This window comes from Oryctolagus cuniculus, chromosome 4 (genome assembly GCF_051225735.1).
Source record: "Oryctolagus cuniculus isolate XC-2025 breed Fujian yellow rabbit chromosome 4, ASM5122573v1, whole genome shotgun sequence".
In the NCBI taxonomy this organism is placed as follows: domain Eukaryota; kingdom Metazoa; phylum Chordata; class Mammalia; order Lagomorpha; family Leporidae; genus Oryctolagus; species Oryctolagus cuniculus.
In genome coordinates, this window is record NC_142870.1 from 85,646,882 (window position 1) to 85,660,551 (window position 13,670).

Sequence of the window (13,670 nt, forward strand, 5' to 3'; positions counted from 1 at the left end):
CATAACAAATATCTTACAACACAGATCACAAAACAGAAAAAGAACTATTCCCAATGAAAGAAAAAAGAAATCTTGAGAAAGTAGAAGAAGAGCCTAAGGTAACTTTCTCAAATGATGCTGCTGCGTTGCAACTCATCAGAGGTACTGTTGTCACCTCCTTATACCCAGCCTCTCCTGCCTGTTCATCCCCAACCTGCTGTGCTCTGACTTCCACTGCTCTTCTCCATCAGATCAACTTTTACAGTGCTCCCAAAATCTTGTTCAATGACAACTTTACATTCTGTCTTTCCCTATTCCTTGTATCCATAGACCTTTCTTGGCTCTCCCCTAAGAACAGTGATGGTCCTCAAATTCCACTGAGTGAAAGCTACAAGGTAGTTGAGAATGCTTCAGAATTTGGAAGTAGAAGTTGTATCTTTTTTTTTTTTTTTTTTTTTTTTTTACTCCACAGTCTCTCCTCTGGATCACCAGATTCCACCTCTCATGTAAAAATCCCTACAACATGACCCCCTCATCTGGTTATGCCACCTGCTACCTTTACTTATTGCTATCATCTACCAATTACTCCAGCATATCCTATAGATTACAGACTTCTTCTCTATCCTACGTTTTGCCATCACCCAGGGATAACCTCCACAAATATATAATTAATATTAGTTTTACTACCTTCTTCCAAGGAATTATACCTACACTCCATTTTATTTAAAAAAGTTTTAAAAATGGAAATTAGCTTTTTTAAAAAATATTTATTTGAAAGGCAGAGTTACAGAGAGAGGAAGAGACAGAGACAGAGATCTTCTATCTGCTGTTTCACCCCTCAATGGCTATAATGGCTGAGACTGGACAGGGCAGAAGCCAGGAGCCTCCCATGCAGGAGGTAGGAGCCCAAGTACTTGGGCCATTTTCCGCTGCTTTTCCCAGGCACATTAGTGGGGAGCCGGATTGGAAGTGCAGCAGCCGGGACATGAATTCATGCCTATATGGATGCTGGCATTGTAGGTGGCACCTTTAGCTGCTACCCAATGTTGGCACCATAATCAATACTTTAATGAACTTTATAGTCAAAGGCTTAATCCTCCACTAAATAGAATTCAGCTAAGTGCTGAGGTTTTAGAAATTTTTATTTATTTATTTGAAGGGAAAAGAGAGTAGAAGCCAGGAGAAAGGGGTGAAGAAGAGGGAGATAGAGAGAGAGAGAGAGGCAGGTAGAGATCTCTCATCTGGTAGTTTACTCCCTAGTGCCCACCATAGCTGGAGCTGGGCCAGGCCAGAACCAGGAGCCTGGAACTCAATCGTAGTCTCCCAGGGTGGTAGGCTCTCAGCTACTTGGGGCATCACCCGCTGCTGCCCCGGTAAGTGCGTCAGCAGTAGGCTGGAATCAGGAACACAGCTGGGCCTCACACCCAAGCACTGACATGGGATATGGGGATCCCAAGGAGTATCTTAATTGTTGTGTCAAATGCCCATCTCAGCTGTTTCTTTTTTAAAGATTTATTTATTCATTTGAGAGGCAGAGTTACAGAGAGAGGGAGAGACAGAAAGAAAAGTCTTCCATCTGGTTCACTCCCCAAATGGCTGCAATGGCCAGAGCTGCAACGGCCCAAATGGCTGCAATGGCCAGAGCTGGGCCAATCCAAAGCCAGGAGCCAGGAGCTTCTTGCAGGTCTCCCAAGTCCGTGCAGAGACCCACACACTTGGGCTGTCTTCCACTGCTTTCCCAGGCCATAACCAGAGAGCTGGATCAGAGGAAGAGCAGCTGGGATATGAACTGGCGCCCTTATGGGATGCCAGCGCCACCAGTGGAGGCTTAGCCTACTATGTCACAGTGCCAACCCCCTCTGCTGCTTTTTAAACCTAAACATATATTGTATATAATTTTCCATGTCAATACCCTATATTTTTCAATGGGCTCATAGTAATTCAATCTAAGGATAAGCCAAATACTTTGTAATTATAAATAGTAAACATGTTTTTTCAATTTATAAACAAAATCACAGTGAGATACTTATGTGTTCACCTTTGTCAAAGGTACCTTCACTTTCATAAATAGCTAGTAATATGATTACTGAATATAAATGCACTCAATGTTTACTGGACCTTTCTTCATTACCTACACTTCCAATTATGAAATCTTGTTAATCATTTAAGGTAATCTCTCAAATATCACAAAAATTGTCTCGGGGCTGGCACTGTAGCATAGCAGGTAAAGTCGCCACCCTGTGATGCTGGCATCCCGTATGGGAACGAATTAATGTCCTGGCTGCTCCACTTCCTACCCAGCTCCCTGGCAATGGCCTGGGAAAAGCAGAAGATGGCTTAAGTAGTTGGGGCCCTGCCACCCATGTGAGAAGCCTGATTGAGGCTCCTGGATTTGGTCTGGCCTACCTTGTTGTGACCTTTTAGGGAGTGAACAAGCAGATGGAAACACTCAGTCTCTTTCTCTTTCCCTCTCTCTGTGTAATTCTTTCAAATAAACAGATGAGTCTTAAAAAAAAAAAAAAAAAAAAAAAAAGTCTGTCTTCTCCACCTGTACTACCAGTAACCAAGTTCATATCATTATCACCCCGGCCTAAATTACTGCAAAATTACTGCAACAGCCAACTGCCTCCTTGCTTACAGTCCTCTCCATCTGTATTCTGTTCTCTATATTACAGAAATATTTCCAAAATGCAAATACGACTTAAATCTCTTCAGTGGCCTCCACAGCTAAGTTTCTGATCATGGTTTACAAGTCTTAATAATTCTGCTTATTTCTATGGTAAGCCTCTCGCCTCTTTGTTTGATAAAGACACAGGACACAGCTCCCTATATCGCCTTTGTGCTTTCATGTCCTGGCCTTGGCATTATACCTGCCTCTGTCTTTACCAAACACTTATTCACCCTTTAAATCTCAGATTATAATACTAGAAATCTTTGAGTCCTCAAATCTGAGCTGGGAGAATCATTCATTCTTTTAAATCAAAATAATATTTCTTTTCATCAAAACTTGTATGCATATTATAATATCATTTTCCAAAAAGGAAATTTCTATGAAGCCAGCCAGCTATCCTGGAAAAGACGTATCTAAATTGACATTCACATGTTAATGATACAGTGCTATCTCCTGCTTAACATCAATAGTTGATTCTTCAATATCACATACGTTGTGTGAAAATGCTAAAAGCTTAGTTTCTACTATAAGGCATTACATGTAAAATCTAAACTTCAATAACTTTCTTAATACATAACTGAAGTATAAGAATATATATAAATAAATATTATGTTATGATGTAAACTGCTTATAAGACAGCTTCAAGATCACTGTGTACAGAACAAACAGTTCTGTGAGTTAAATAATTATAAACAACTTGGGCATGTATCCTAAAATATCATATAAGGCAGTATGCAGCAGAAAGATACCAAATAAAAACTCCTAAGAGAATACCAATTATGTCACAAAAATGAAATGTTTGTGTATGCTGCAGCTGAATTCAATGTGGTATGAACAGCTGAGGTTAGGACTTGGTATGATCTGTTTGTGTTAAGTTCCAGAGTCTAGGGGAATAAAGTTGATGGGAAGATGATAGAAAATCACATGAATTATCAGCCAGAAGTTCTAATACCACCTGAGCCTTGTACCTTCACAATTCCCTTCAGCCATCTGTGTATTAAATGCATAGGATTTATTTTCAAGTTCCACTTTAGTGTAGGTACACACTGATTTTAGAGGTTGCTCCAAACAAAATTCACCTTTCCTTTGATGATGCCAGAAATTAACTGACAGAAGGAGCACATTTTCCTCACCATCAAAGAGCATTAGCTGTTAGAGTTTACAAAGGATTTTTTTATGTAACACAACTGAGCAAGGCAACTAGTATTATATTCATTTTCATTCTCATTATATACCTATACCTATACGTTTACCTATACCTATACCTATGCGAACATATCTACAGCTTTCCTAGAAGCTCAATAAATGACTTACATATGGCCAGAGAACAGGCTTAAAATAGAATAACAAACATAGTAAGTGGTGTTGTAGATATTTAATTAACCAACCAATAAGGATAAAGTCAGAATCTCTTACTCTGAATAAGTATAGGAAGGAGACTACAAATAAGGAAACTCTGACTTTTAGAAGAGAGATCAGGGTTCACAACAAGTTTAGCACTAAGATGAGAAAACTAGTGATTCAGAATTCCAACTTAAGGACTATACCTTTCTATCTGATAACCTTTGTCTATGCCTAAGAAAATAAGAGAAGTACAGAAAATATCATGAGTGTCAGTAAGCACAGTTATGCTTCAAAAATGATAATGATATTTCTTAAAAGTATCACAGAATTCATTAGAAAATTTATGCACAAAAGTTTGTTAATTAAGACTGAAAAAACTTCAAAACTTGTGGTACATGTAGTCTATTTGGTTATGATACCTTTAATAAATTTAAGAATGTCTAAATTTACAACAACAAAAAAAAAACCATAAATGAAAGGTGATAGTCTATTTCAAAAGAGATTTACATGAGATTTTTTTCCAAAAGGATGTATTTATTTGCTAGTCTAAAAATATCAACTTGGATTCAATTCAAAATGTGATTTATACACAATATATTCAGAAGACTTTACAGAAAGCACTAACCATTCTTACTCAGAAATGAGAACTTGAAAATATATGCTATTCTCCCTTTACAATCTTTAATCCAAAAACAGCAACCTATCCCAATAAATTGTTGATATTATTTATAAAACAATTTGATGAAACTTCCGCCTGACTTTATAAAAAACACATTCATGTATTTAAGATAAAGAAAAGACAAAGATGAGTTAATATTTAAAAAGAACACATAAAAATTATCTTCTAGAAACTCAGTTGGTTAGACTATAATAATGATTATTTTTGCAAAAAGACATACTTTTATGTTTTTGCCTAGTTACTATTCTGAGGGATGAGCAAGGGCAATAATAAATCACTGAGTTATTCATCTAAATTATAGTTTTTCACTTACTATGTATATAAGTAAAGTTTCTGAGAAAAGGAATTAATATCTAAGTTAACACTCACCAATGTTTTGGTGTAACTTGGCTCAGACTGATGACTTCATCGAGGATTTCATTTTTAGCTTTTTCAAATAGTTCATTCTAGGCAATATGGATACAAGAAAATAAGATTTTCATACAATAGTAAATTTTCCCTGTCATGATTTTTCAGATAATATCCAGATAAAAACAAAGAAGCTGACATAAATACCCACCTGATTTATGCAATTCTGAATATAATTTTTCACATTTGTTCATGCTACAATTTTCATATAATGTTTTGTGAAAGCATCAATACATACTTAAAGTATCAGTAGAAATACATTAATGTTGTGTTTTACAACTAATGGCATTTTTTAATTATGGAAAATCAACATTTATTTCCCTCTGAATTACAGCAAACTTCTCCAAGGTAAGTGCTGAAAATGTAAAAACTTAATGTATAATTAAAAAAAATTTAGATTACATAAATACATTAATTGTACAGCATCTTTAAAGACTGTGCTTCATATTCTCAGATAACATTTTAAGTACTTATTTTCAAAATTGTGATTCCTAATTATTTTAATGTTATATAATAATTTAAATGATTATAGAAGAGGTAACTACTCCTAGAAATGCATTTTCACAGCTCTAAACTAGTAGTTGTGATCAAAACCAATTCAATTTGGCTTACCAGAATTCTCTTCTAGAGTTAAATTTTGTGAGGACACAAACACTAAATGACAATATGTATATGTAAAATACATGAAGTACCCAAATATTACCCGGTCAAGTTCTCGCAGGCGAGGATAGTTATTCTTCCACTCAGTTTCAAGGTTAAACCGTGTAGCTGAAGAAGGAAAATGTTCAAGTTTGAAGATTTTCTTTCCAGATGTAGTGTAGTGGCTAAAGGCTATTCTGCATATGTTCTGTGGTAACTGAATTTCTGAGGGTTCACTGACTGCTCCTTAGAACTCTGGGCCTCAACATCTCAAAATCACATTATTTCAACAGCTTTGTTTACTATTCTCTTGGACCCTAGTTTCTCCATTTTCAATTCAAGAACACACAGCTGAAGCAGGTTAGTACACTGCTAAGAAAATGGACTCCACCAAGTTTCAAATTCTGGGTCAACTACCTATTGTTGTAGGACACTGGTAAGTTACTTGGGTAACTCTGTGCCTGTTTCTGTCTTGTATAAAATGAGAGTAAAAATAATACTTATAAGTTTGCTGAAATACCAAATGAGGTAAGTAAGTAGGATTTCCAAACAGGAAAAGGGAAGCAGAAAATCTCATCAGATGAAACTATGGAAGCCAAGACTTAGCAGCAAAGTGTGGGATTTAGTCAAGAGTATAATGTAGGTGAAGCATAGGGTGCTGCACTTCCCATCACCTCTGCACTCTTCTCCCTAAAAAGGGCCAATCCAATTCTCTACAGTTTACTAAGCTTTCTCCCAAACATGACTGCAAACTGTCCAGGGTGATAAACTGCCATGTGCTCCTAGCAAGGCTTCCTTTAAAAAGGAAACATTCCATTCTTTATAACTAAAGGTTTGCATTTTTCCATTTTCCACATGTTGCCTGGTAGTATTTTATAAATCAACTTTGTTGGGGGCAGGATGAAGGGGGAAAAGAGTCTAGCCCATTGGCCATATGAGGGCCATAAAATCATTTGGTTTGGCCCTGCTAAGGAGACTTGAAATTCAATAAACCCATAGTAGGCTAATTTTTAAGTTGCTAATTTTGAACGGCCTGCAAATGATGTTATAAATGTACAAATGGCCTTTGGCAGAAAAAAGGTTCCCTACCTCTGTGTAATGAATCTGATGGATGCTGATGAGTGTCAGCTAATAAAATGTCTGAATGTACTTGCATATTTTAAAAATTCAACTTACCTTTGAAACTATCAGCCTGCTGTTCAACTGATTCCCGTACCATTTTCCAAAAGCAGTCTGATACAGCAAGGCTTAAATTTCTTGTAGTTACTTGGTGTGCCTTTAGCATGCTCGTTCTACAAAAAATAAGAGGTGAAATATTTTAAAATGGCAAAAAGGACAATAATACTGTCACACCAAGTTTGAGAATGTACTTATTATAAAATAGCCACTTAGACTTTTTACATCAATGCCGTTCAAAAGCTTTCATAAAAAGAATGTTTAATTTCTGATCTGCCTACTTGTATTTTTTTTCCTTTTATTTTTTTAAGATTTATTTATTTATTTGACAGGTAGAGTTACAGAGAGTGAGAGAGAGAGAGAGAGAGAGAGAGGTCTTCCTTCTGTTGGTTCACCCCACAAATGGCTGCCACAGCCGGTACTGCGCAGATCTGAAGCCAGGAGCCAGGTGCTTCCTCCGGGTCTCCCATGCGGGTGTAGGGCCCAAGCACTTGGGCCATCCTCCACTGCACTCCCGGGCCACAGCAGAGAGCTGGACTGGAAGAGGAGCAACCGGGACTAGAACCCGGCAGCCATATGGGATGCCGGCGCTGCAGGCGGAGGATTAGCCAAGTGAGCCACAGTGCCGTGCCCCCTCCTTTTTTTTTAAACCATGCTTTGTAGGGTATACACCACTGGAGCTTCTGAAACTTTATTTTTTTAAATATGTATTTATTTATTTGACAGACAAAGTTACAGAGAGGCAGAGTCAGAGAGAGAGACAGTCTTCCATCCACTGGGGTTCACTACCCCAAATGGCCACAAGGGCCTGGAGCTGAGCCAATTAGAAGCCAGGAACTTGGAGCTTTTTCATCTCCCACATGGGTACAGGGGCCCAAGTATTTTGGCCATCTTCTACTGCATTCCCAGGTGCATAAGCAGGGAGCTGGATAGGAAGTGGAACAGCTGGGATTTCAAAGGGAGTTGAACTGGAGTCGATATGGGATGCCTGCACCTCAAGCAGTGGCTTTACCCACTACGTCACAGTGCTGGCCCTGTATTTTTTTTTTATAAGATTTATTTATTTATTTTATTTATTCAAAAGACAGAGTTACAGACAGAGAGAGAAAGAGAGATTAAGATCTGCCATCTGTTGGTTCACTCCCCAAATGGCCACAATGGCCAGGGCTGGGCCAAGCTGAAGCCAGGAGCCAGCAGGTTCTTCTAGATCTCCCACATGGGTGCAGGGGCCCAAGTACTTGGGCAATCTTTTGCTGCTTTTCCCAGGCCATTAGCAGAGAGCTGGACTGGAAGTGGAACAGCTAGCACTTGCTCATATGGGATGCTGGCTTCGCAGGAGGTGCTTAACCTGCTGTGCCACAACACTGGCCTCACACATGGTGTTATTGAACCCTTGAAATGTATTGCTAATGTGACTGAGGAATTGAATTTTTAATTAGAATATTCACTAATTTAAATTTTAATAACCACACTGGACTAGTTGCCATATTGAACAGCACATTCTATATGCTTGTCAGTTCATTCCCAATGGTCAATACTCAAGTCTATGTTTCCAAAAGCTATTTTCATTTACTATACTCACCCAGAGGCAGACATACTTTTCTATTTTCAGAAACTCTACATACAAAGTTTTAGTATAATTTAACTGCCATTTATTTAGCTCTTCCTTTTCGCTTTCTAGTCATCTGATTTTTTTTGTCAAGTTTGTCAATGTCTATTCTAAGATACCCTGTTGGCACCAACACTCCAACTTTCCCTAATATTATAAGAGAAACACACACACAAACTTAAAAAATGTCCATTTAAAAAATATTACTTTATAAGTAAAATGGCATACAATGTGTCCATGTTAACTTTCAGTGCCATATCCCAAGGGGAAGTTTACTATGCCAGCATCTATTACACCATATGATCCACTACTTCTAATTCTGTCAAGAGTTGCTTATCAGATGCAGAGAATTATTTGGCAAAACTTTTGATGTTAAAGTAACAGCTATAAAACATGAACTTTTAATGGAAACACAAATAGTGCAATTTAAGCAATACTGTAAAATCTTTAACAAGACACTTACTTTAGGAGTTTTGAATTCTGAAAAAATTCTTCTTCATATTCTCGTATAGCTTCAATGCTTTCAGAGCTGTTTCCTAGGGAAAAATGGCAGCCAAATTTTTACCAAGAAGATTCATCTTTACTATCTGACAATAACAAAGGATAAAAATAAATCACAGTTATCCACTGCATACCTTTTCCCGTTACAACAGCAAAATAACCTAGAGCTTTCATTGGGAAGAGTTTTCCTTCAATTATTTGCTGAATCTATTTTAAAAAATGAGAAAAATAAATATGAGTTGTAGCTTACATAATATTAAAAAGTATATTTATTGTTAAATAAAAAATCTATAAAGTATTTAAAAAGTACTTCCATTGTTATCGGAGGGAAAAACACAAGTGTAAATACATTTAATTTTACTGTACTAAAAATGCATTACCAGAACGTATATACCAGGATGGGCATTTAGGCTAGTGGTGGAGTTGCCAGTTAAAATATACACACTATATATCAGAGTACCTGGAATCAATATCTACCTTGGGTGGCAGCAGAGGTGGCTCAAGTAATCGGGTCCCTGCCACCCATGTGGGATACTTGGATTGAGTTTCCAGCTCTCAGCTGCAGCCCAGCCCAGCTCAGCCCAGCCCTGCCATTGTAGGCAAGTTTTTGCTGGAGGGAGTAAGTGTGCTCTTTGTGACTCTATTGGGAGAGGACTCTTGAAAATCTGAACCTGATTTCCTCCAGACTTCATTCCAAGCACCTTTTCCTTTTTGTGATTTTTGCCTTTCATGTTGTTAATAAATTATGGTTCTAAGTGTGGCTACATCCTAAATCTTATAGTTCTTCTAGAGAATCACTGACTCAAGGACTGGTCTTTCAAAGGCATAGTTCCAGAAAAATTCAAGGTGAGAAGGAGAGAAATTCTGAGAGAATATCCAAGTTTTTATTCTATGGGGAGCAATGATATATGTAACAGATGACAAGCATCACATATATGAATGCTTTCGTGCCAAATATTATTCCAACTACTATATATTTAACTGATTAAATATTCATAAGCTATGATAGTAAATTTGTTTCACTAATATCTTCATTTCCATTAGCTGAGGAAGTATAAAGGACAGAAAAGTTACAGGACACACCCAAAGTTACATAGCTAGCAAGTGGTAGTGTCAGGATTCAAAACTTAAGCAATCTGGTTACAGATTCTGTGCTGTAAATTCTCACTTTATGTACTTAAGTAGAGGGCATGTCTTAAGTTAAGAATTTCACCCTAATTAAGACTTGGTCACAATGTTACCTTGAAATAAAAGAAGAGAAGAAAAATTATTAGAGATTTCTGTGAAATAATTCTAAAAATAAATTTTCCAAAGGTAAGGGACACTGAACAGTATGTATAGAATTCACACCATTTCAGAAATGAAAATGACCTCAGATCTAGTCTAATTAAGCAGACTAATGCATGGGATTCTGCACTGATTGGATTTAGAAGCCATGGAGCTGGTTAATGGCAGCACATGGATTAAGAATACTGTGGTCTGACTCTCAACCCCGTGCTTTTTCTATAAAAATCTGATGCAGTCCTTGATGCGTTAGGGAAGGTATGGGCATCAACTTAAAAAAAGAAATGAGAAATGAAGTTAATGACTATATGTCAGCATATAAAAAGACCTGAATTAGGGTAAACATTAGCAGTAAATATTTCTGAGGCAAATTAACTATAATTTTGTTTACATCACCCCAATTCCACTTAAGTAACTTATAATTTTCTAATACTTTATTTTTAATGGGAACCAAAAAAAAATCTCATTATTACTCTCTGATAGAGTATTTCACAATGTGTTTTGTTGTAGTTGTTTTTTAAATAACCAACCCCTGTCACAGCCAGAGCTTGTACAAAGACTCCGTTTTCACAATAAAGAATCTGTCCTTACCCTGCTTGGACTAGTCACATTTTTCTCTGCCAGGTCTACTTTGGTCAAAACAAATATAGTTCTTCTTCCATGAGGATCCATTTGACTAACCAGGTCTGTAACAATACTACGTTCAGCATCCACAGATCCATCTGGGAAAAAAATTGAAAAATGAGACTGTAATAATTGCAAAGTGGATTTTAAAGCTTAGCACAAACTACACTCTTGTGTTTACATTATAGCAAGAAAAATTATCTTAATACATTTACCTTATTTATGAAAAGAAACTCTAGGCAATAAAAATTCACTGCCTACAGTGATATTTATCAAAATACTCCTAACTTCACTTCTATTTACTAATAAAATGAACAAGAGAAAGCAAAAATGTATTTATCTTGAGTCATTTTATAAGGCAATTATTTACAGCAAAGCTTAGACTGGTAGAGAAGGAATCAATGTAGTGTAATAAAAATCATTTGACATGATTTACCTTGAATACAGAGTATGATGGCATTAGGATTCTGCATATAAGCTTTGCTGATACTGAAAATAGTTTCCTTTGTGTCAGGAGCCATGCCTGATGTAACAGTCTTGAAGAAAGATTACAAATGTCATTAAAAATGTTTTATACAATAGGGATAAAATAAAATACATGTTTGTTTTTTAAATATACTTACACTAATTACACCTGGTAAGTCAACAAGCACCATCCTCTGTAGTCCAGGGCCTTTTACATTTAAGGAGATAGTCTAATTCAGGAGGGGAAAAAAGTATTAATTTTGATGAGTGGAGGAGCATATTAAGAATTATTTGGTGTTACATATTCTGAAAATCTGCATCTCATCCATTCAGGTATGATACTCAGAAAAAATTTATTCTTTTTCTAATCCTAAATGTCTATAAAATTATCCACAAAAGAATAACATTACTTAAAATACTGTAAAAGAATCTGTGTATCTTGGAACAGATGTAATCAAAACATCAATACTAATACTGTGATTTATTTGAAGCCATAAACATTGAATTTTCAAAAAACACTATTGAGGCCGGCGCCGCGGCTCACTAGGCTAATCCTCCGCTTTGCGGCGCCGGCACACAGGGTTCTAGTCCCGGTTGGGGAGCCGGATTCTGTCCTGGTTGCCCCTCTTCCAAGCCAGCACTCTGTTGTGGCCAGGGAGTGCAGTGGAGGATGGCCCAAGTGCTTGGGCCCTGCACCCCATGGGAGACCAGGATAAGTACCTGGCTCCTGCCATCGGATCAGCATATTGCGCCGGCCGCAGTGCGCTGGCTGCGGCGGCCATTGGAGGGTGAACCAACGGCAAAGGAAGACCTTTCTCTGTCTCTCTCACTGTCCACTCTGCCTGTCAAAAAAAAAAAAAAAACAAAAAAAAAAACTATTGAAATGAATTGCAATAATTACCTCAGGGCTAACAGTACAACCTTCTTTCACATTTTTCCTCATTCGGAGTTCTATTTCATGTCTTAATGCTGCAAGCTATTAATGGGAAAATAACAAAATCTTAGTTCACAAAAAGTCCAATTAATTTACTTATGGTGATAAGGGTTACAAAGCGACATACAAGAACTTTAGAAGACTGTTACTTACATCTTCTTCTTTGGTAAGATCAAACTCCCTAGAACTGTCTTTAAACAAGGCCACATGATGAGGACCTTCACTCAGAGTTACCTGAAATAAACAGAAAACTGAGACATAGTGGTGCATTTGCAGTTAGGATTAGTTTCCCCCAGCACTGATACAGCCAGAAAAAGCCACAGCACTACACAAATTCAGGAGTCCCTTCACACTACACTCAGGAGCAGCCCTGGAGCTGCAACAGGGCCATTCTGAGGACATAATAATTTTGTTACCTGTGTTGTTCATGCATATGTCACATGTGTTGGGATTTCTCCAAAAGACTGCTGGTCACTCTATCTTTTCTGACTTAAAGTGCTGTTGCCCTTTCTTTTCCCCCAGTCAACATTATATAGAACAATAAGCATAAAATCATCATCCTGAAACCTGAGGAACTTCAAGAGAAACTTGTGCTTAACTTCAGGGAAAATTCAGGTAAAGGACAATTTTTTCCATATGTATGACCTATGTGTCAGGTGTTGTACATGGGGAGACAAAGATGACAGTCCCTGTTTAGAGTTCAGACAAGGTAACAGTGTAGCAACAAGGGTGCTGCAGAAGAGAATGGTGCTGACTACAAGGGAGCCAAGGTAGGCTTCACCCAAGGAGGAGTGCCATAACATTTTATAACATAATTAACAGTCAGTGGTTTCATAAGACCTTTTAAACTTCACATTTTTTAACTTTTCAAGATTGCCTATAATTATACAGTAAAATATTAGCTAAACAGAACAGGAAAAAAAAATGAAAAATAGTTGTTTGAAAGCCACCATAGCAGACTGGTCTCAAGGTCCAGAATACCAAAGGATTTGGGCGGTGGGGGATTTTCCTGCAGCTACATTTTATCACTTGCTGATTTGTGGCGCAGGGCAGAGGCCAAAGAGGAAAGCTTAAGCTCTGCAGAGGTTCCATTGGGTTAAACAGACAAAATCAAAATTCTGGATTATCAAGCAGCCATGACTTAAAACTGACTAGATTCTAGCAAAAAATGGACTGTAAAAATGAACCTACAAAAAGTAAGTCCTGCCCACATCCTGTGTACAACCTCCTTCGAGGCACTTGCATATTAAGAAACCAAGTTGCCAAAAAAGTATAAAATACTAAGTCAAGATTTTGGCAATTTCACTGTTCCGGGCAAACAAACATTTGGAGTCTAGGGTCTGTCAAAGAAAAGCCC

The 13,670-nt window shown here is 37.4% G+C and overlaps 1 protein-coding gene across 19 annotated transcripts in view; it reads right to left on the bottom strand.

The window, feature by feature from the left end:
- OPA1 (OPA1 mitochondrial dynamin like GTPase) overlaps positions 1–13,670 on the bottom strand; it is a 98,454-nt gene that overhangs the window by 47,538 nt on the left and 37,246 nt on the right. For all 19 annotated transcript variants that reach the window (XR_016232470.1, XR_016232469.1, XR_016232467.1 and 16 more), the window contains 10 exons: positions 12,467–12,547; positions 12,281–12,355; positions 11,538–11,609; positions 11,351–11,450; positions 10,882–11,012; positions 9,141–9,213; positions 8,969–9,041; positions 6,897–7,012; positions 5,785–5,849; positions 5,043–5,119 (listed from right to left, as the gene is read on the bottom strand). Coding sequence is in view for 13 of the 19 variants with exons in the window: in XM_089330834.1 (XP_089186960.1) it covers positions 5,043–5,119; positions 5,785–5,849; positions 6,897–7,012; positions 8,969–9,041; positions 9,141–9,213; positions 10,882–11,012; positions 11,351–11,450; positions 11,538–11,609; positions 12,281–12,355; positions 12,467–12,547 (863 nt within the window). In the remaining 6 variants the exon portion in view is untranslated. The remainder of the gene's footprint in view (positions 1–5,042; positions 5,120–5,784; positions 5,850–6,896; positions 7,013–8,968; positions 9,042–9,140; positions 9,214–10,881; positions 11,013–11,350; positions 11,451–11,537; positions 11,610–12,280; positions 12,356–12,466; positions 12,548–13,670) is intronic.